Source organism: Macaca thibetana, chromosome X (assembly GCF_024542745.1).
Source record: "Macaca thibetana thibetana isolate TM-01 chromosome X, ASM2454274v1, whole genome shotgun sequence".
Classification (NCBI taxonomy): domain Eukaryota; kingdom Metazoa; phylum Chordata; class Mammalia; order Primates; family Cercopithecidae; genus Macaca; species Macaca thibetana.
Window position 1 is genome coordinate 80,238,922 of NC_065598.1, and position 23,914 is coordinate 80,262,835.

At 34.8% G+C, this 23,914-nt stretch overlaps 1 protein-coding gene across 5 annotated transcripts in view; it reads right to left on the minus strand.

The window, feature by feature from the left end:
* Nucleotides 1-23,914, minus strand: part of RPS6KA6 (ribosomal protein S6 kinase A6) — a 132,841-nt gene that overhangs the window by 61,614 nt on the left and 47,313 nt on the right. For all 5 annotated transcript variants that reach the window (XM_050776337.1, XM_050776336.1, XM_050776335.1 and 2 more), the window contains 4 exons: nucleotides 18,161-18,267; nucleotides 17,836-17,873; nucleotides 2,760-2,902; nucleotides 215-285 (listed from right to left, as the gene is read on the minus strand). In XM_050776337.1, coding sequence (XP_050632294.1) covers nucleotides 215-285; nucleotides 2,760-2,902; nucleotides 17,836-17,873; nucleotides 18,161-18,267 — 359 coding nt within the window. The remainder of the gene's footprint in view (nucleotides 1-214; nucleotides 286-2,759; nucleotides 2,903-17,835; nucleotides 17,874-18,160; nucleotides 18,268-23,914) is intronic.

Below are 23,914 nucleotides of genomic sequence, written 5' to 3' on the forward strand. Positions count from 1 at the left end.
TTTCACTTCAATTTAGCCACACATTTGATTTGAAAAATCTCAAAAAGAATTTTTAAAGTGCTTTTACAAGGGTAAATAAAGTCCTGTATATGGTAGAAAGGAACAAGACAGTGAGAAAAATGTTCTCGTGTTATTTTAAAACCGCAATAATTTTCTCAAAACTGAAAGCAAGAGATTTTTTTTCCCAAAAGAAAAACATACTGTTTACACTTACTTTAATATCATATTCATGGTCTCATTTCTGTCTTTACCTTGAAATGGCAGAGTACCAGTAAGCATTTCAAACTAAAACAAACAAACAAAACATCACCACACAATTAGAACACCTTAGAATATATAGTAAGATTCTTTAGAAAAAAATTGAGACTTCTACTATATAATCATCAAACTGTAAGATCTACATGATAGTAGATCAAAATGGGACCAGAAAATTCGGTTACTTAAAGAAATATACTTCTGGTATCCCACTCTCTCTCTCTCTCTATATATATATAGCTCAACTGATGGTGACTTGTAGCAGATGAAACCAACCAATTCTTCCTCAGTTCTAATTTGGCTATGTTCTCAAAGCCAAAGCAATTTGAAAATACACACAATGCATTTTCTGTTAAAACAAAGATATTCTTTTGAAGCAAATGTTTAATAATAAAGGAAAAGGAAAAATAAGCAGAAAAGCATTTCGAATTCATACATGCCCAACAAAGATTTAACCATTCTCATTCCCTCCACGGCCCCCAAAACAGGACCCAAAAAAGAGGTAGAAGCAGCAGAACACACCAGCACCACTACCCCACCCCCCGACACGCATGCCAATAGCTTTAAAAAAGAAACATACACCTTAGTTGTACACAGAAGAAGGAAAACATTTTCTCATAGAGAACTGACTGCAATGTGACTAACTAGAACATTAAATAATGGTATAAACAGACTACCTCTAAAAATCATTATAGTACATTAAAGAGAAGTTTTTGTATCTCCAGTATTTAAATCTCAAACTTAGATTCAATAATAGATTTGTCCTTTAGTCTTCTACTCATTTATCTGAACTCACAATCTAAGTGAGCTTATACGTTCAAGTCTTCCCTGTATCTTAATGTCTCCCAAAATCTGCTGTTCAAGCCTTAATCTTTCTCAAACTCCAGCTTTCCCTCCCAAATCTTAAGTAATGGTAGACCACCAAAGACTGGAGGAGTAGAGGTGACAACTTCAGGGAGAGAATGAAGGATCATATACAGGACTCACATCTTCCCTCAAAGAAACTATAGGTTGGGTAGTTAATATATACATATTAAGGTCTCCAAATGATTCTGATTCTCTCTCCACTACCCCTTCTAGTTTATCACCACCCAGTGGTGAGTCGTTAACCGACAGTAACCTATGCTACATGTTAGAAATTATTTTTTCCCACTTCCAAAATCAGCTGTCCTCCTCAGCTATCTCTTCTATTAACTTACCATTCTTTCATCCCCCTAAAACTCACAAATTTTATAGGCATTTTTATCTTTGACAATTCATCTCTTTTTCACCTGTGTCATCTAATTTGCTACCAAGGTTAGTAACAGATTACTTTGAAATCTCTATAATCTTACAATTGTCTTTTAAGATCTCTTTTGTCTTCCTATTTCTAGTTTCTTCCAATACAATCCACTTACATAATGCTGTCAAGGCTAATCTTCCTAAAATACAATCTTCTCTAATTTCCATCCTGTTTAAGAATCTAAAAGTTTCCTCCTACCCAAAGAATCATGTGTAAATGCTTATAGGTTTATAGCTTCACTTCCTCCACCTTTGCCCTCTTTCTCCACTTCTCTAGTCAAACTGGTTCTCCAAGTCTTTGCTAATATGATCACAATACTCTCCTTCTTGACACACAACTATTTAAATTTTATCCATCCTTCAGGGCTTAATTTAAGTTCCAACTCTTCCAGTTTGCCTACATCAGCTTACATTAAATCTTCCCTGAACTCCTAAGGTACTTCTTGAGAGTTTATTTAGCTACTCCAATTGAAAAAGACCAAATATTGTACTTAGAATCAGTCCTTACCCCACAGGCCTCCTAATATGTCAGGCTTATAATAGGCACTTAACATGCTGATGTGTCATTTGGTATGCTACTCAGTGATAAATGGACAAAATGGATCAGCCCTCAAAAGCAAATTATATCTAATTCAACAGCTATTTATCTATCATCCTACTGACTACTGCAAATTCTATGCTTAATCTCATACCAATGGTCATTAAGCATCTACTGTATTAAGCATCTACTGAAATGCTCACTATGCTTGGTACTATGGGAGACGAAAAGTAGTATAAGACATGATTCCTCTGTTCAACAGGTTTATAACCTTTCCAGGGAATGCACGGAACAATCTGACAATAGGACACTATATGGTAAGGTGCTAAGTTCTGTAACATTCAATTAAAATACCATGTAACTGATAAACTCATCATTCTGAAATATAGAATCTGACAGACCTTTTCATAAGTATCAAATATGAATAGTTTATAATAACAATGCTGCCATTTACCTTTTTACTAGCAACTTTAAAATAAATCAGAACACCAAAACCTTAATTTTTATTGTATAACAGCTAGCCAATCACAAGGTTTTTGGTGTTAATTATAAATTATCAGAACCCCTTTCTGACCTGCTAAGTCCCAAAATTTGAAATAAAATTATTTTTATATTTTGAAATAAAATAAAATAATTTATATATCAATCACAGGTTGGTATAATTAAAACAAATACTGCTACTTACCATAAGAACACCATATGACCACCAATCAGCACTCTGGGAATGGCCTCTCCTATTTACTACTTCAGGAGCCATATACTCTACTGTACCACAAAATGAGTAAGCCTTCTTTTCTTGATCTACTGACTCCTTGCTGAGTCCAAAATCTATAATAACAGTATTACCAAAAAATGTGTCTGAAAAACTTCAGAAAACAGAAAACATCAAAAGAAACAAAATAATGTATTAAACATTACAATTATTTATGGATGGCCTACAATTATTCTTAAGAAAGTTCCTGTGAGATCAATAAGAGAAAGTAGCTTGTATTTCATAACAATACTCTTTAAGGTCATTTAAAGATCCCTCCATTAAATCTCATCCTCAAAATACATGCTTTCAGGTCTGCACTAGAATACAATGCAAAAAATGTGAGGGAACAACAATTAAATCAAAGCTGCCATATTGATCTAAGTTTTAAAATAGACTAAGACAAAACAGAAATAGTAACTTATACTTTTTAAAATACTAAAAAAACAAATTTTGCTTTGGCTTTGGTGAGCTTCCATTTTTGTTCAAAGCCTTCAAAGAGCTAAAGATATCAATATATAAAAATCAATCTTATTTCCTGGTATTACTAATGAACAACTGGAAGACGAAATTTTAAAAATACCATTTATAATACCACCAAAAATATCAAACATGAAATCTACAGGTATAAATATACAACTACAGCTATAAAATATATATGCAAGAATCATATGCTGAAAACTGGAAACACTGATGAAACAAATCAAAGTAGACCTAAATAAATGGGAAGATATACCATGTTCATGAATTGGAAGATTTAATGTTGTTAAGGTATGAATTCTCCCCAAACTGATATACCAATTCAATGAAACTTTAATAAAATCCCAGCAAAATTTCTTTTGTAGAAATCAATAAGCTGATTCTACAAGTTGTATAAAAAAGTCAAGAAAATAAAATAGTCTAAACAATTTTGAAAAGTTAGAAGAAAGTTAAAGGACTTCTACTACACCTGACTTCAACACTTACTATAAAGCTACAGTAATCAAGACAGTGGGGTACCAGAAAAAGGTTGGACATATATATCAACGGAACAGAAGAGTGTACAATAATAGACTAACATATACAGTTAATTTTGCTATAATGCTTCTTTTGAAAATGCAAATTTGTTCTAATGCAACTGATATCTTAGCAAACAATCTAAGTATAACATGAATTTCACACTGGCTTATGGGTGATTTTGTCTGCAGGAAACATCATATGAGCACAGAAAACTGAACCAGCTGAGCTTAAGAAAGTAGAAATACATAAAATACACATATGCACACACCTCAAACATCTACCAGCTACTTCACTGTATTTGTTATGAGCCACTCCTGTCCACCTCTAGTGTTAAAACTTTCCTTCCAGTTCCAGATAATCTAACTTCCACTACATCACTATAATTTACAAACTGTAACTTTTCTGACACCCACTTCCACAAGCAAACTTCAGGTCTTTTTCAAGGTAAGGAACTGTATTTATTGCAGTCTTTATGTATTTCTTAATCATTTAGAACATATAAAACAATGCTACCCTTTTTACTTTCTTCTCTTTTGAGTATCACTGATTAAACATTTTAAAGTTATGCCCCTTGCCCCATTTTCCCCATAAGTTCTGTGGTTTATATACTATGGATTTATGCATACTGCAGTGATTTAGATCACATACATCACATTATAACTGGCTCTACAATGTCACTTAATTTATCACAAAGGTGCAAAAACAATTCTATGGAGAAAAAGCAGTCTTTTCAACAAATGGTACCAGAACAAGTAGGATAGAGATATAGAAAAGTTCATCCTCTTACCATAAATAATTAACTCAAAATGGATCGTAAACCATGTAAAACCTAATATAAAATTTACAAAAAGAATAGAAAATCTTTGTGATCTTGGGTTATACATGAAAAGTATAATCCATAAAAGAAAAATGATAAACTAGATATCATCGAAATAAACAAAACTGTTCTTCAGAAAATGGTATTAAGAAAATGAAAAAGAAGCTACAGGAGGAGAGGATGGAGCAAGATGGCGAAATAGAAGCCTATACCATTTGTAGCTTCTGCAGGAACACCAAAGTTCAACAATTCTCTGCACACAGAAAAGCACCATCACAAGAATCAAAAATCAGGTGAGTGATCACAGTACTTAGTTGTAACTTCATATTGCTGAAAGAGGCATTGGAGAGGGTAGAAGAGACAGTCATGAATCACTGATGACACCCCCTCCCCATGCCCCAGCAGCAGTCATGCAATGAGGAGAGTCTTTGCAGATAGGGGAGGGAAAACTCAGCAACTGGGGGGCTTTACATTGAATTCAGTGCTGCCCTGTTACAGCAGAGAGCAAAGTCATGCTCGCCTCAGCCAGCACCCACATATGGAGGAAGGTTTTGTTATTTTTTATTTTTTTTTTTTTTTTTTTTTTTTTTTTTTTTTTTTTTGAGACAAAGTCTTGCTCACTGCAACCTCTGCCTCTCGGGTTCAAGTGATTCTCCTGCCTCAGCCTCCTGAGTAGCTAGGATTACAGGCATCTGCCACCATGGGTGGCTAATTTATTTCGTGCTTTTAGTAGAGGCAGGGTTTCACCATGTTGGTCAGGCTGGTCTCGAACTCCTGACCTCAGATGATCCATTCACCTCAGCCTCCCAAAGTGCTGGGTTTATAGGCATGAGCCACTGCACCCGGCCGGAGGAAGTTTTTGGACAAGAACTAGACAGAAGGGAATTGCCCATCCCAGTGGTCTAAATTTGAACTCCTCAGCAAGCCTCACCATCTTGGGCCAAAGTGCTCTGGGGTCCTAGGTAAACTTAAAAGGCAGTCTAAGATGTAAACTCTGCAATTCCTAGGCAACTACTAGTGTTGAACTGGAATTAGAGCCAGTGGACTAGGGTGGCATGTGACCTAGGTAAATACCAGTCAGGGTGGCTAAGGGAGTACTTGTGCCACCATTCCCCCAAACCCAGATAGCACAGCAACAAAAGTGACTCCTTCCTTCCGCTTAAGGAGGAAGGAGCAAAGAGTAGAGAGGACTTTGTCTTGCATCTTGGATATCAGCTCAGCCATAGTAGGACAGGACACTGTGCAGAGTTGTGAGGTTCCCATTCCAGGCCCTAGCTCATGGATGATATTTCTAGACACACCTTGGGCCAAAAGGAAACCCACTGTCTTGAAAAGAAGAACCCAGTCCTGGCAGGATTAATTGCCTGCTGATTAAAGAGCTCTTGCACCACGAACAACCACCAGCAGCAATATACCCAGGTAGTACACCATGGACCTTGGGCTCTGAGACATGCTGGCTTCAGGTGTGACCCAAAAATTGAGAGCTGTGGTAGCTACAGAAAAAAAAATCCTTCCGTTTGAGAAAAGCAGACAGAAAGGTAATGCACCTTAGGCACCAGCTTGGCCACAGTGGGGTAGGCCAATAAGCAGGCTCTTGAGATCTCTGAGTCTAAGCCTAGGCTCTTGAATATCATTTCTAGATCTGCCCTGGGGCATAGGGGAGCCCAGTGCTCCGAAGAGTGAATTCCCAGCCTGGCAGCATTCACCAGTTGTTGACTGAAGAACCACTGGGCTTTAAGTGAACGTTGCCAGTGGCCTGGGAGAACCCCTGCTATGGGCTGCTGGTGCTGATGGCTACAGGGAGAGGTTCCTCTGCCTGTGGAAAGGGGAGGGAAGTGCAACAAAGATTCTGGGTTATGGTCTGAGTGCCACCTTAGTTGCAGTAGAATAGAACTTCAGGTAAATTTCTAAGGTATGTGACTCTAATCCTTGGCTCCCAGACAGCATATCTGGTCCTACCTGGGGCCAGGGGGAACTCACTGCCCTGAAAGGAAAGACACAAACCTGTTTGGCCTTAACATCTGCTGATTGTAGAGCACTATGGTCTTGAGTGAAAATAGGTTTTACCCAGGTAATAGTTATAGTGAGCCAAGGGCGAGACCCAGTGTTGTGCTGGCTTGCAGTTTGATTTAATACAGTCTGAGTGGTGGCAGCCATAGGAGTGATTGCATAACCACATCCCCATTCCAGGTGGCTCAGCACAGAGATAGACTCCATTTGTTTGGGAGAAAATAAGGGAAAAGAATGAGGTTCTCCAACTGGTAATACAGAGAATTCTTCCAGAATTTATCCAAGGCCACCAATGGGTTACCTCTAGGAGCCTATAAAACTGTAGCATTATTGGGCTTGGGGTTCAACTCCCAGCGAATACCTGTAAAGTCTTCCCAAGAAGGACAGGTACAAATAAGCCTGGAGTGCGAAGACCAAATTAAAAATCTAACTCATCAATGCCCATACACTCCCAAGCATCTACAAGCAGCAAGACCATCCAGAAAAACATGACCTCACCAAATGAACTAAATAAGGAACCAGGAATCAATTCTGGAGAAACAGAGATAGATATGCAGGCTTTCAGACAGATAATTCAAAATAGCTCTGTTGAGGAAACTCAACGAAACTAAAGATAACAAAGAGAAGGAATTTACAATTCTATCAGATAACTTTAATAAAGAGATTAAAATAATTAAAAAGAATCAAGTGGAAATTCTAGAGCTGAAAAATGCAACTTGATATACTGAAGAATGCATGACAGTCTCTTAATAGAAGAACTGATCAAGAAGTGAAAATAATTTGTGAGCTTCAAGACAGGCTATTTGAAAATACACAGAGGAGACAAAATTTAAAAAAAAGGAAAAGAATAAAGCATGCCTACAAGATCTAGAAAATAGCCTAAGAGGGGCAAGTCTAAGAGCTACTGGACTTGAATAGAAAGTAGAGAGAGAAAGAGGGGTAAGAAGTGTATTCAAAGGGATACTATCAGATAACTCCCGAAACCTAGAGAAAGAAATAAACATACAAGTACAAGAAAGTTATACAACACCCAACAGATTTAAACTAAAGAAGACCACCTCAAGGCATTTAATAATCAAACTCCAAAAGTTCAATGATAAATTATCCTAAAAACAGCAAGAGAAAATAAACAAATCACATAATGGAGCCCCAATACACCTGGCAGCATACTTTTCAGTGAAAACATTATAGGTTAGGATAGAGGGGCATAACATATTTAAAGCACTGAAAAAAAATTAGTCTACACTATTATAACTGGCAAAAAGTATTCTTCATGCATGATGGAGAAATAAAGACTTTCCCAGAAAAACAAAAACAGAGATTTCATCAACACCAGACCTGTCTTATAAGAAATGCTAAAGGGAGTTCTTCAATCTGAAAGAAAAGTATGTAATGAGCAAGAAGAAATCATCTGAAGGTACAAAACTCTCTATAATAGTAAGCACAAAGAAAAATGCAGGGAATATTATTTCATTGTCATTGTGGGGTGTAAATTCCTCTTAAGTAGAAAGACTAAATGACGAACCAATCAAACAATAACTACAAAAACTTTTCAAAACATAGTACAATAAGACATAAAGAGAAGCAATAAAAAGTTGAAAAGTGGGGAGACGAAGTCAAAGTGTAGTGTTTTTCAGCAGGTTTTTTTTGCATGTTTGTTTAGACAATCAGTGTTAAGTTTCCATCAGTTTAAAATAAGGGGTATTAGATCATATTGGCAAGCCTCATGGTAATCTCAAACCGAAAAACATACAATATGCAAAAAATAAAAAGAAAGAGGCCAGGTGCAGTGGCTCATGCCTGTAATCTCAGCACTTTGGGAGGTCGAGGCAGGCGGATCACAAGGTCAAGAGATCGAGACCATCCTGCCTAACACGGTGAAGCCCCATCTCTACTAAAAATACCAAAAAATTAGCCGGGTGTGGTGACAGGCACCTGGAGTCCCAGCTACTTGGGAGGCTGAGGAAGGAGAATGCCATGAACCTGGGAAGTGGAGCTTGCAGTGAGCCGAGATCGTGCCACTGCACTCCAGCTTGGGCGACAGAGTGAGACTCCATCTCTAAATAAATAAATAAATAAATAAATAAATAAATAAATAAATAGAAACTAAATCACAGCACCACAGAAAATCACCTTCAGTAAAAGGAGGGCAGGGAGGAAGAAAACAAGGAAGAGCGGACCAGAAAACAACTAAAAAAAATGGCAGGAGTAAGTCCCTATTCATTAATAACAACACTGAATATAAATGGACTAAACAATAAAAATACATAGACTGGATGAACCCATGAAAAAACAAGAAACAATGATCTGTTGCCTACAAGAAACACGCTTCACGCATAAAGACACATACAGACTGAAAATAAAGGAATGGGAAAAGATATTCCATGCCAATGGAAACCACAAAGGAGCAGGAGCAGTCATATCATACAAAATAGATTTGAAGGCAAAAATTGCAAGAAGGGAAATGGAGGTCATTATATAATGAATGATAAAGGGGTCAATCTTGCAAGAAGACAGAAAAATTATAAATATCTATGTACCCCAAACTGGAGCATCCATATATAGAGAGCAAATAATATTATAGATAAAGAGGGATATAGAACTCAATACAGTAACAGCCAGTGACTTCAACACCCCACTTTCAGCAGTGGACAGACCTCCCAGACAGAAAACTCAACAATGAAACATCAGACTTAATCTGCACCATAGAAGAAGTGGACCTAATAGATACTTACAGAACATTTCATCCAAAGGCTGCAGAATACACACTCTTCTCCTCAGCACATGGATCATTCTCAAGAACAGACCATATGTTACATCACAAAACAAGTCTTAATATATTCAAAAATCTGAAATAACATCAAGCATCTTCTGTGACCACATTGAATACAACTAGACATCAACAACAAGAGGAATTTTGGAAACTATATAAATACATAGAAATAAAACAATATGCTCCTGAATGACCAGAGAGTCAATAAAAACATTAAAAAAGAAATTTTAAAAATTCTTGAAACAAATGATAATAGAAATACAACATAAAAAATCCTATGGAATACAGTGAAAGCAGTACTAAGATGGAAATTTATAGCTGAAAGTGCTTATATCAAAAAAAAAAAAAAAAACTTCAAATAGCTTTATGATGTATCTTGAAGAACCAGAGAAGCAAGCAAATTGAACCCAAAATTAATAGGAGGAAAGAAGTTATAAATATCAGGGCAGAAATAAATGAATTTGAAATGAGGAAAATAATATAAAACATCAATGAAATAAAAACTTGCTTTTTGAAAAAATAAACAAAATTGACAAACCATTAGCCAGACTATCAAAAAAATACAGAGAGAAGACCCCAATAATTAAAATTAGAGATGAAAAAGGAAGCATTATGACTGATACCACAAAAATTCAAAGGGTCATTAGTGGCTACTATGAGCAACTATATGCCAATAAACGGGAAAATCTAAAGAAAATGGACAAATTCCTTGTCACATAAAACCTACCAAGAAATCCAAAACCTGAAGAGGTCAATAACAAGTAGTAAGATCAACACAATAATAAAAAGTCTCTCAGTAATGAACAGCCCAGGGCCTGATGGCTTCAGTGCTACATTCCTCCAAACATTTAAAGAAGAATTAATACCAATCCTGCTCATAATATTACAAAAAATAGAGCAGGAGGGAATACTCCCAAAGTCATTCTATGAGGCAAGTATTACCCTGATACCCAAACCAGACAAAGATACAACAACAACAAAAAACTACAGGCCAATATCTCTGATGAATAATAATGCAAAAATCCTCAACAAGATACTAGCAAATTGAATTCAATAATACATCAAAAAGACTGTTCATCAAGACCAAGTGGGATTTGTCCCAGGTATGCAAGGATGGTTCACCATATGCAAATCACGTAATATGATACATCATACCAACAAAATGAAGGACAAAAACCACATGATGATTTCAACTGATGTTGAAAAAGCACCTGATGAAATTCAACATCTCTTCATGATAAAAAAAAAAAAAACCTCAAAAAACTGGGTATAGAAGGAACATGCATCAACATAATCAAAGCCATATATGACAAACCCACTGTTAGTACCATAACGAATTGGGAAAAACTGACATCCTTTCCTCTGAGACCCGGAACACAACAAGGATGCCTGATTTCACTACTGTTAATCAACATAGTACTGCAAGTCCTAACCAGAGCAATCAGACAAGAGAAAGAAATAAAGGGTATCCAAGTGAGAAAGGAAGAAGTCAAATTATCCTTTTTTACAGATGGTATTATCTTACATTTGGAAAAACCAAAAGACTCCTCCAAGAAACTATTAGAACTGACAAACTCAACAAAGTTGCAGGATACAAAATGAACATACAAAAATCAGTAGCATTTCTACAGGCCGACAGAGAACAATCTGAAAATGAAATCCAGAAAGTGATCCCACTTATAATAGCTAAAAAGAAAATCAAATACCTAGTAATTAAACAAGAAGTAAAGTATCTATACAATGAAACTACAAAACATTGATAAAAAGAAATTAAAGAAGACATGTAAAAAGGAACATACTAAAATGATGCAAGAAATTGAGAAAGACACACAAAAAATGGAAAGGTATTCCAAGTTCATGAATTGAAAGAATCAGTATTGTTAAAATTGTCCATACTACCCAAAGCAATCTACAGATTAAACACAATACCTTTCAAAATAGAATACCTTTCAAAATAGAATGAGATTCTACACAAAAATAGAAAAAAAAGTCCTAAAATTTATATGGATCCACAAAATACCCAGTATAGATAAAGCTACCTATGAGAAAAGAACAAAACTGGAGGAATCACATTATTGACTTCAAATTATACTACAAAGCTATAGTAACATGGTACTGTCATGAAAACAGAAACATAGGACAGGGGAATGGAATCGAGAACCCAGAGATAAATCCATGTACCTATAGTAAATTCCTTTTTGACAAGGTGCCAAGAACATACAATGGGTAAAGGACGGCGTGTTCAATAAATGGTGCTAGGAAAACTGGATATGCATATATGCTAGGAAAACTGGATATGCATATACAGATGAATGAAACTATATCGCTAGCTCCTGCTATATACAAAAATAAAAACAAAATAGATTAAAAATTTACATCTAAGACCTTGAACAATATAACTACTACAAGAAAACATTGGATAAACTTGCCAGGACATTGGACTGGGCAAAGATTTCTTAAGTAATAGCCCACAAGCACAGGTGATCAAAGCAAATATGTACAAACTGGATCACATCAAGTTAAAAAGCTTCTGCATGGCAAAGGAAACAATCAATAACATGAGGAGACAATTCACGGAATAAGGGAAAATATTTGCAAACTGCCCATCTGACAAGGGATTAATAACAGGAATATACAAGGAGCTCAAACAACTCTACAGGAAAAAGTCTAATAATCCAATTAAAAAATGAGCACAAGATCTGAATAGACATTTCTCAAAAGAAAGCATACAAATGGCAAACAGGCATATGAAAAGGTGCTCAACATCACTGATCACCAGAGAAAAGCAAATCAAAACTACAGTAAGATATAATTTCTCCCTAAAATGAGGCCTCTATTCAAAAGTCAGGCAATAAAAAAATGCTGATGAGGATGCGGAGAAAAAGGAAATCTCATACGCTGTTGGTGGGAATGTAAATTTGCACAACCACTATGGAGAACAGTTTAGATGTTCCTCAAAAAAACTAAAAATAGAGCTACCATACGATCCATTAATCCCACTGCTGGGTACATATGTAAAAGAAAGGAAATCAGTACAATGAAGAGATATCTGTACTCCCATGTTTGCTGCAGCACTGTTTTTAATAACCATGATAAGAAAGCAATCTAAATGCCCACTGACAAATGGATAAAGAAAATGAGGCACTTAAACACAACAGAGTACTATTCATCCATAAAAAAGAGTAAGAACCTTTCATCTGCATTGTGAGTGGAACTGGAGATCATTGTGTTAACTGAAATAAGCCAGGCACAGAAAAATAAACTTATGTTCTCACTTATTTATGAAAGATGAAAATTAAAATAATTGAACTCATGGAAATAGAGAGTAGAAGGATGGTTACCAGTGGCTAGGAAGGGTACAAGGGGAAGGGACTTAGAGGATGGGGGATGGATAATGGGTGTGAAAAACAGTTGGAGAGAATAAATAAGACTTAATATTAGCTAGCACAACAGGGTGAGTATAGTCCAAAATAATATAATTATACATTTTAAAATAACTAAATGCATATGACTGGATTGCTTGTAACACAAAGGATAAATGCTTGAGATGATGTATATACCCCATTTACCCTGATGTGATTATTAGGCACTGCATGCCTGTATCAAAATATCTCATACAACACATAAATATATACAAGTATGTACCCACAAAATTAAAATTTAAATTTAAAAAATATAAAATATTATAGGTTGAAAATCAAACAATCCATTTTTTAATGGGCAAAAGATCTGAATAGACACTTCTTCAAAGAAATAAATACATGAAAATGTGCTTAGTGTCATTAGTTTTAGAAAAATACAAAATAAAACCATGATAATTCTACCTAATGCCTATTTGAATAGATAAAATAAAAAATACTAACAATACAAAATGCTAGTGAGGATACAGATCCACTAGACATTGCGGGTGGGTATATGAAATATTACAACCACTTTGGGAATCAGTTTGAAGTTTTCTCACTTAGTTAAATACACTCAACATATGATCAACTAATCTCACTCCTTATGTATTTACTTAAAGGAAATAAAAATTTATGGTCAAAAAACCTATACATGAAGGTTTACAGTGGCTTTATTCATCATTGCCCAAAAGAGGAAACAACTCAAATGCCTCCTCATTGAGGAATGGATAAACAAATTATGGTACCACCATAAAATGAAACACTACTTAGCAATTTAAAAAAATATTCATTGATACAGCCAACAATATGGATGAATCTCAAATGCCCTATGCTAATTAAATGAAGCCAGTCTCAAAAGGCTGTATACTGTATGCCTCTCTTCATAATTACATTGTGGGAAAAGCATATATACGGGAACAGAAAGTAGACTGGTAGTTGGCTTGGGGTAAAGGGAGGATTGACTTATAAGGGGAGAATTTGGAGGAGGAGGGTTATGGAACTGTTCCATATTTTTATTTTGGTGATAGTTACAAGGCTGTACGCATTTGTCGAAACTTGCAGAACTATACACAAAAAAGTGATTTTTAAAAATTAAACTTTATATTTTGAGATGATTGCAGATTCGTATGCTGTTACATGAAAAACTACAGGGATTCTGTTTATCCAGTGTCCCCCATGCTAAAATCTTGCAAAACTATAGTACTATAACCACAGCCAGGACACTGACATTGATGCAGTCAAGACACAGGATAGTTCCATCACCAAAAGACATCAGAAGGATGAGTTTTAACATATGTAAAGTATACTTTCATTTTAAAAATTAAAAATCTATAAGCCCTATATTGCTCGTTTACAACAAAACATCAACATTAACTCTTAATTTTAGGTCCCCTCAAAACTGATTTTCTAACTCTGCTCAATATTTTCATTTAAAAAATCACTTATCCTGAGATAATAGCTTAATGTATTTTAACTTTCAGTATAATCTTTAAAAATCTTTTCACTGTGCTACTATGTTCTTTCTCTGTATATTGAAACTTGTAAACTCTGCACATTCCATTTACAAAAGTAAATATAATTACATCTAGTCTTCCAGGTCAGTTCAGCTGAATATAACATAGCTTGTGGAGAAGAACACTGGTTTCTTTGGCCATTCCAGAGAGAAGTGGGGAGAGAAGAATTTTCTTATTCACCTGTTAACCTTTCAGAGATTTATGCCAATCCACAGAGTTCCTTTGCCATACTATTTCTGACTAAACTGTTATTTAACAAGTATAATTTGTTCAGCAATCAACTAACAAAAATTGTACAACTATAAAACTAGCTACAAGATTAGATAAGCCATATGTTATACAGTGGTTTTTCCAAATCACTAATTTGAAAATAAAAGAAAATGTACAATTCAACTATATAATGGAAGGGTTATTTTGGGGGGTAGGTTTGAGTGTCAGTGTTTCACATCTTTGTAATCTAAAAGACTCTTTTATAAGACTTTAAACTTTAAAAGCACACTCAGAATATAATAATTTGATGAATATTTACTATAAATAAAAGCAATCTCAGTGATTAGTTTGCAAGTAACTATAAAAACTACATAGAATTATTTTCTCAAGTATACATTCTTCTCTTAAATACTCAGCTTAAGTACTGTGTGATTTACATCTCTGACCACTGTATATTTTTCTTCCCTCTCTTTGTAGAAGTTGCTTCTGAATTACGTCTCTCAGAAAACACATTATAGGCTGGGCACAGTGGCTCACAACTGTTACCCCAACACTTTGGGGAGCCGTAGCAGGAGGATTGCTTGAGGCCAGGAGTTCAAGACCAGCCTGGGCAATATAGCAAGACTCTGTCTCTACAAAAAAAAAAAAAAAAAAAAAAATAGCTGGATGTGGTGGCACGTTCCTGAAATCCCAGCTACTCAGAAGGTTGGGGTGGGAGGATGGCTGGAGCCCAGGAGTTAAATAAAGGCTGTGATAAGATGTGATCATGCCACAGCCCTCCAGCCTGGGTGACAGAGTAAGACTCTGTCTCTTAAAAAAAAAAAAATTTAAAAAGTGCAACAGATTAATCACAGTTCAAATAGATTCTGTATTCAAGCTATACTTTTTAATGGGATATTATGATTTAAATAATTTTTCTAAAGAGGCAAGTCATATTATAAAGTTATTTTTATATAAACTATGGGAGGGATTTTGTACAGAGTATGAAAAGGATGCAGGATTTCAGAAAAAAAAAACTTAAATCTTATAATAATATATAATATAAATAATATATTAGCAAGGATGTAGATATTTGGGGATATCCACTCTCATCCACTCTCATTCTACTGATCCGCTATAAAAATCATAAACTCAGAATGAGGCCAATCAGACTCAAAGCACAGTTATAACACGAAACTTTCTATAGTCCATTGTAATTTCACAGTAGCCTGTCATTTCAGATATTAGGTCCATTCCTCATGTCTGGAGAATTTCTAAAGTGGACTGGTGGAAAAAAAAAAAAAAAAAAGTATTGTCATTCTCCTGCAATTATTCTTGGAAAACAGAATGCTAGCAAAGACCCTCCCTAGGTGAGACATTGCTAAATCATAACAACATGCACACAGCTCCCTGGTGTCAACAGCAAATAGCAATCAATCTGGTATTTTTTACTGTACTATTCAATATGGAAGGAAAGAAGGAGATAGGAAGAGACGTATAGCAGGGAGGAAAGATACACAGGAGGTTAAGAAAGAAAGAAAGTAAACAAGAAAAATTAAAGAGAAAGAGAGATAAAGAACATAAATTAAACATTATAAAAGAATTCTTAAACCAATTTATGCCTAGTGTTCCATTATTGGAACGCTAAGCATGTGGGAGTTATTTATATCCTACTGCTCAAGGTCATCATCAAAGTCTGACTGCAAAAATTCAAAAAATTGCAGCCTCCGGCATAAATGGGTTAAAATACTTGCTGTGAGTGGTCATACTTTAGCCAACCTCATTGGAATGCTGTCGGGGTAAATCCATAAATGTAGTCATTATAAAACCTTGACCTAGGTTATAATCACAAAACTGTAAATTATCTAATATTTATTATTGTACACAGTCTTTAACAGAAATGTTTGTGCCATTGCAAGGAAAATAAATTGAGTTGTCAAAAAAATTATGAATCACATTTCTTCCTGTTACATGCTTTGTGTCCCTTGCTTATAAATTAATATTGATTCTATCTATTCTTCCCTCCTCAGACAGTTTAAGTCTCTAAAATCTATCAAAAGCAGAATTAAAATGAGAATACTAAATACAAATCAACTTGGCATCATTATTTACGTAACTAACCTTAACGTAGAGAGAGAAAAATAGGGTTTTTTTCTACTCTTTCCCACCTCTCTTTCTCACCTCTGACAAAACAGGTATACTTTATTAAGCAAAAATGAAAAGAGGAATTAATTTTTAATTATCTTTTTAATTGCTGTAAAATACAAATTTATGTATTATATAAAAATCTCAAAACTCTACTGTTCCCGATTGTTATTTTCCTTTCCTTTTTCTCTTTAAATATCTTCGAACCCACATCATTTCTTTTGTACATGAAAAAGATAATCAGGCTGTGAATCAGTAAGAGTTACTAAACTTTATTTGAACTTTTTCATATTTATGTCCGCTTTTGAGGTAACTGATATTTTATTTTTGCATTGATGCAGTATGCACAGGAATTTAAAGCAACTTACCTTTAAACTGTACCTATTTAAAATTATCTGTAAAGACCACATCTTCATTTTACCTCTGTTCTAACATTCAAATAATAAAATACAGAATTTACTATCTATTGAAAACACATGTAACCTTTTGATACTGGCTCACTCAGCACAATGCCCTTGAGATCCATCCAAGTTGCTGGATGTCTCAACAGGTCTTTCCTTTTTACTGCTGAGTAGCATGCCATCACATGGACATATGACAATTTATATTTATTCATTCCCCTTTTGAAGAACATTTAGGTAACTTCCAGTCGGGCTATTACAAGTAGGGTTGTTATGACCATTCATATATAGGCTTTTATGTGAACATAGGTTTTTATTTTTCTAGGATAAATGCTCAGTAGTGTGACAACTGTATGATTCTATTTCTATATCATTCTCAAAATAACAAAATTATAGACATGTAGAACATATAAGTGGTTGCCAGGAGTCAGGGAAGGCAGAGGGAAGGTTGTCACTATATTTCAAATGTGATGACTACTTGTGATACATCATTCTGTCTAGACTGAAACTCAGATGACGTATTGTTACCTAAAAAACTATCATTATTTACAATAAGTGTATCTAATGTACAATTTTTTAATATTACAATTAGAACATATTGAGAGCAGTCTAACCATCAAATAACATTTAATTCACTAAAGAGACGAATAAATTGTAAATCAAATTCAGAAAGAGAAAAAAACAGGCTTAGACAAATTTATATTAAAATAATAAAAAATATGAATCAAGCAGCTAAGGGTATAATAAGAAAATCTGCATACCTGTTAATTTGATATGTCCTATTTCATCAAGCAAAATGCTGTAAATCAAAATTCACATTCAACAAGATGGAATAAAATATTTTACATAAAACATTTACATAAAAATCATAAAACTAAGATAGGTCAGTATCTATTTAATATATTTTAAAAATTTAAATGATTAACTTAAAGTCAATGTATGTCTTACAAAGATTACTTTTTACAAACAAGTTTCATGTAACTCATATAGAATTCCCTATAATATTTAAAAGACCTAATAGAGTTTGACAAAAAGTACTTCCAGAAACACAGACAACATGAATACAAAAGAAGAATACAACTTTACTTTTCTGGCTTCAGGTCTCTATAAACAATTCCTAATTGGTGCAGATGATCCAAAGCAAGGGCCAGTTCTGCGAGGTAGAATTTCACATCTTCCTCTGTAAACAGAACCTAGAACAAAATAATGAATTATCATTTGACCTTTCTTTCAGTATTCAGTATATTTAAAAATACTTCTTTCAAAATGAGTAGACAGACAAATCTAGGAAAATAATAAGATAATAAGCATAGTCAATTCTTATTTGACTGGCATAATTATTGGCAATACCAGAGAAATAAGATTTCTATATAAATGAAACGAAACTCTTTAAGAATGCGTCTCTTCAATATTAACCATTTTAATGTAAATCTTTCCAAAACATTATGTTGTTTGTATGTCTTCTCACACTAAATGCACAGCACAAGATTCACCTTTTTGAAAGTGACTTAGTCCCATAATACCAATATTAATTTTAGTACTCTGCTATAATACAGTTACCCTTAGGGTATTTGAAATATAGAAGGTATTTTGTTTTAGCTCTGGGAATTCCACTATTTCTACCATTCTCTCTTTTACTGTCTACTATCATTTCTCAGAAATTTCACTTTTAGGGGCTCTACAAACCCAAAGCTTTTACTACACTACCACAAGTTGTTAATTTAGTAACTCTTATCTTACACACAATTGTGAACTCATCTCTGACCTAAGGGGTGGATCCAAGCCTCTTCTGTTAGTAATGTATATGAGTGTAATGGCACTGTATTACTCAATCATTTTGTGCCTGGAAATACGGCTGCTATGATGAAGTGAAGAGTAATGAACTTGAATCAGAATTGGCAGTGTAATATCAGACATGTCACTTAGCCCTTTGGGCCTCAGTTTCTAAATCTGTAAAACAGAACAATAATATCTGCTGTATATACCTAACAAGGTTGTTGTAAGAATCAAATCAGTTTATGTGGAAAAAAAGCTTTGTAAACTTTAAAAAACTTTAATATAACCATATTAAACTTAAAACCATATTAAACATAAAAAACTTTAAATAACCATAAGGTATTATTATTATAGATTTATATCTAAATCCATTCACTAGTGAGTATTCATTTACACATAGAATTGGACACTAATCAGCCATGAGATGTAATTTTTAAGGTTTAGCAAGAACTCCAGATTGGTGAAATCAAATATTTTTCTCAAAATGGGTTATTTTCATAAAGAAACCTCTGGATTATTAAGAAGGCTCAAAACTGCATAAAGTACATGTCATAATAGCTTACAACCTGCTTGCCCATTTAGGGCCCCTGCATTTCACAATGCAGATCCAGGTTACTAGTAAAATTGCAGAGAATAAGCAGTTAATAACTTCTGATATGCTAACTACTTTTTAAAATGATCAACAGAAAAACAAAGATTGTTTATTATCTAAGTTTTGGGAGCATTAATTTGAATATTATAATGGTAAAAGTATAAAAACATCACTTTCACTTGACTTTTTATTAAGAATAAAAATAACTGTTGCCTATTCAACTTCTAACCAAGGATAATAAGAAAGTTCTCTGAAAGCTAATACATAAGAAAAGGCTAAATAAAAACTATTTAGAACTAAATTAGAAAAAACTTTGCCTAGTTATAGTTATGCAAGCCTATCACCTTGTCATGAAGTTGTCTTGGTGGAAAGCCTCATGATAGATGCAAATAAAACATTACTAAGTAGAAATTATGTGCCAGGCACTGTACAATCATTATGTTATTATAGCTTCCAAACTCTATGAGGTAGGTATTAGGAACATCTTGCAAATGGAGAAAGAAACTCAGAGTGATTAAGTAACTTGTCCAAAATAACACAGCTAGTAAGGAGGAGGCCCAAGATGTGAACTCAGGGATACTTGTCCATAAGAATGAACTCTTCCCTAGAAGCCACTTCTGCCACATGCTATGCTGCAATGTTTGCTTTTCTAAAAACAAATTTTAGGTTCACTGCCAATAATGCTTTCCAAACCACTAATCGTCCTACTCATAAATCGCCCTCCCCCCCAACAAAATGAAAATCATCCTAAACTCCAGTACTCTTGAGCTAAGCACTTTTAATATTTTGTCATCTGCTTTTCAATTTTTTGTGCATATCTGTGTTTGAATGTGTCTATGAATGTGTGTTTTAATAGAGTTGAAATCAGACTACCGTATAAGTACTATTTAGTGGCCTCCTTTATCCCCAGTTGATATTATATAATAAGCATTCTATGTCTTTAAAATTTATTTATAAATAGTTTCCAATAGCTGTACAATATAACCATACCAATTTACTGTAAGTTACCTAAACATTCCCCTTCTTGACATTTAGGTTATTTCCAGTTTTTCACTATTTGAAATAACTCTGCAATATGCATATGTACATATTACTGATATTTATGATTATTTTCTCAAAATGAATTAAGAATTTTTTTTAAAAAATGAAATGCTGGGTCAAGGAGCATAAATAGTCAAAGATTCCTGACATACACAACAAAATTATTTTCCAAAAAGGTTATAGTAATTTCCACTCCCATCAGCAGTTTATGAAAGCATTTGTCTTACCACATCCTTGATAGCATGGAATATACCCTGTAAAAGCCTTTTCAAATTTGGTGTGCGAAAATGGCATTATTTTTTAAATTTAAGTTTTGATTTTTAGGCTGAACACTGTTTTTCATGTTTAGTAGTCTTTCTACTTTTTTTGTGAATTATCAGTAATGTTTGTGCTTATTTTCTATTACTGACTTACTGTTTTGTCAATTGGCACGAGTCACTTAAATATTAAAAATGTCAGTTTTCTATCATATTAGCTGCAAATACTTATCCAATTTTGTGCTAGTTTTTTATGCTCAGTAATCCTTAATTTTTGCTAGTCAAATATATAGATGATTTAAGGAGACATTCACCATCCAATGGTCAACAAAATATTTAGCTGGGTTTTCAAGATTTAGCTCTTTTATGTAAGTAAGATTTATTTTTGTATATGGTAGAGATGGCATTTTAAAACGATTTTTTGAAATATTTAAGCGATTTCTCAAATACTATTTATTGAAAAATCTCTTTGCCGCAATTTGTGATTCTTCCTTTATCATAATGATATATGGTAAGTAATCTATAACAGGATATTTTGGGGATATACAGTATGTTTCTAATCTCGTGTTGATACTATAATGTTTTGCTTATGCACACTTTATAAAGTTTTAAACAAGAGAATTTGGGGAGGCCAATGCATGAGGATCACTGGAGCCCAGGAGTTTGAGAACAGCCTGGGCAACAAAGCAAGATCTCATCTCTACTGAAAAAAAAGGTAGCCGGGTATAGTGGCGCATGCTTCTGTAGTCCAAGCTACTCGGGAGGCTGAGGCATGAGGATTGCCTGAGCCTGGGAGGTTGAGGTTGCAATGAGCCAGGATAGTGCCACTGCACTCCAGCCTGGTGATAGAGCAAGACCCTGTCTCAAAAAACAAACAAACAAAAAATGTTATTTCTTTGCATTTGTTTATTTTTCCAAGGAAACTATAAAATAATTCTGTCAACATCAAACAAAAATCCCTATTGTGGCTTTATTTGGAATTTTGTTAAGCCAATAAATTAACATTAGAAGAACTGACAGCGTTACAATAATCAGCCATTCATTCTACTACATTTTCTTGATATAAGCAAAATAAAGCACAGCTTAAGAGTTCTCTTTGTTTACCTGTGTATTTGTCTGTGTGTGTGTGTGTGTGTGTGTGTGTACATTTTGAGGAAGGGAAATTTGGATAGGTATCTTTCCCTTTAAAATACAAATGACATACATTATAAAATTCTTTAAAACATACAAAAATATACTTAAAAAGTCTTTTTCTAAGGTATAAAAACATGTCCTCATTTTGGATTATTTAACAATTTTTTGTACACACAAGTGAAGTATAACCAACAAACATCTGATTATTAATAAGCTGTCTACAGAAGTAACCATTGAATCATTTTTTAAAAGGCTGCTCAATCAATGTACTAATTTATTATCTTTCGGGTAATGCATTTAAAATGCTTGCTCTTACCTAATATTCCAGACTTAGGAATCAAAACTTACTGACTGCATCTCTGTGCTAGTATGGGTTTAGATAGTCCCACATCGAGAATGGAGGTCTGAAGAGTTTAAAAGAAAATTAGAAATGACTACAAGAATTTCTCAAACATATTTGTGACACTTCTAAAATCTAACGCAAGAAATCATGAATAATGGAGCCTTATTACACTGTTGTCCTTCTATGCCTTGGTACCAGTTTTTAACAAGGTCCTTTAAAGACCCTCCTTAGAAGGGGGTCCTAGACAATCCCTTTCACATATTGATTTATGTTCTATAGTTAATAATATACCAATAACACACCCTATGCTCACGCATGGCACATTCTACACTGGAGGTAGACAGATATAAGCCAGAGACCTTAGCCACTTAAGCACTGGCTAGCATACCAGAAACACACTGTTCCTTTATCACAGCAAGTTCCAAAGCTCTGGGAATCAACAGTAGCTCTCCCACATTCTACACTGTAAATTCTGGAAGTAAGACATTGAACTATTATCACCCAATTAAAATGCTACTCCCAGACTACTACTTAAAGAAAAAATGAAGCAGACAAAGACAGGATTTAATCTCATGCCTGAAAAATCTAAAACACAGGACAAAACATATGAAATGATACTTTTCAGGACACTGGACATCAGGCAACAAAGGACACTGAATACTGAGAGACAGGGAACAAATGAAGTATGCCCCACAACTGCCTTAGCTTACTACCTGGAAAGAGTTTCCAAGTGGTAGTACAGGGAGGGCTAAGTCAGGTGGAGCCTGAAAGACTTCCTGAGTAGATAAGCCAGAACAGAGAGTCTTGGAGAAGGAGGACAAAATTCACAGGATCGAGTATTAGAGAAGAGTAAACTGCACAAAGAGAACTCTGTAGATATGCAGACAGTCTCCTTCAAGCATTCAGCAGAGAAATATTCAGCACATGTGAGTGAGGACATTACCCTAAACCAGGAAAGGAATGAAAGGTTAGAGGAACCAATCGATGAACTCACCATGGCCAGGAATAGTTCCTGTTGCCTTCGGCCAGAGCAGAAAATCTCATAATTCATAGGACATCAGACAAAGTAATCAGAAGGATTTTGCTTCAGTAGTGGAGCAAAATTAACCCCTGACTGAAAGCTGTGTTGGTCCAATCTAACAAACTTTAAAAGTAAGACCTATAGGGATCAAACTAGTTTTATGTCTCAGAACAGAGAACAATAATAGTTACAGAAATACAAAAATGTTCATCACCTTAACAAGCCAAATGTCACAATGCCTGCTATCCAATAAAAAAAAAATTGTCAATCATGGGCCGGGTACTGGGGCTCATGCCTGTCATCCCAGCATTTTCGGAGGCAAAGGCGGGCAGATCACTTGAGGTCAGGAGTTTGAGACCAGCCTGGCCAACATGGTGAAACCCCATCTCTACTAAAATTACAAGAATTAGCCAGGCTAATTGTGCACCTGTAGTCCCAACTATGCAGGAAGCTGAGGCAGGAGAATCACCTGAAGCCGGGAGGCAGAGGTTGCAGTGAGCTGAGACCACGCCACTGCACTCCAGCCGAGGCAACAGACTGAGACTCCATCTCAAAACACACACACACACACACACACACACACACACATATATATACATATACATAGTCAAACATGGATCCGAGGAAACTACCCAAGCCCAAGTCCAGGAAGAGAAAAACCTTAAAAGATTAAAAG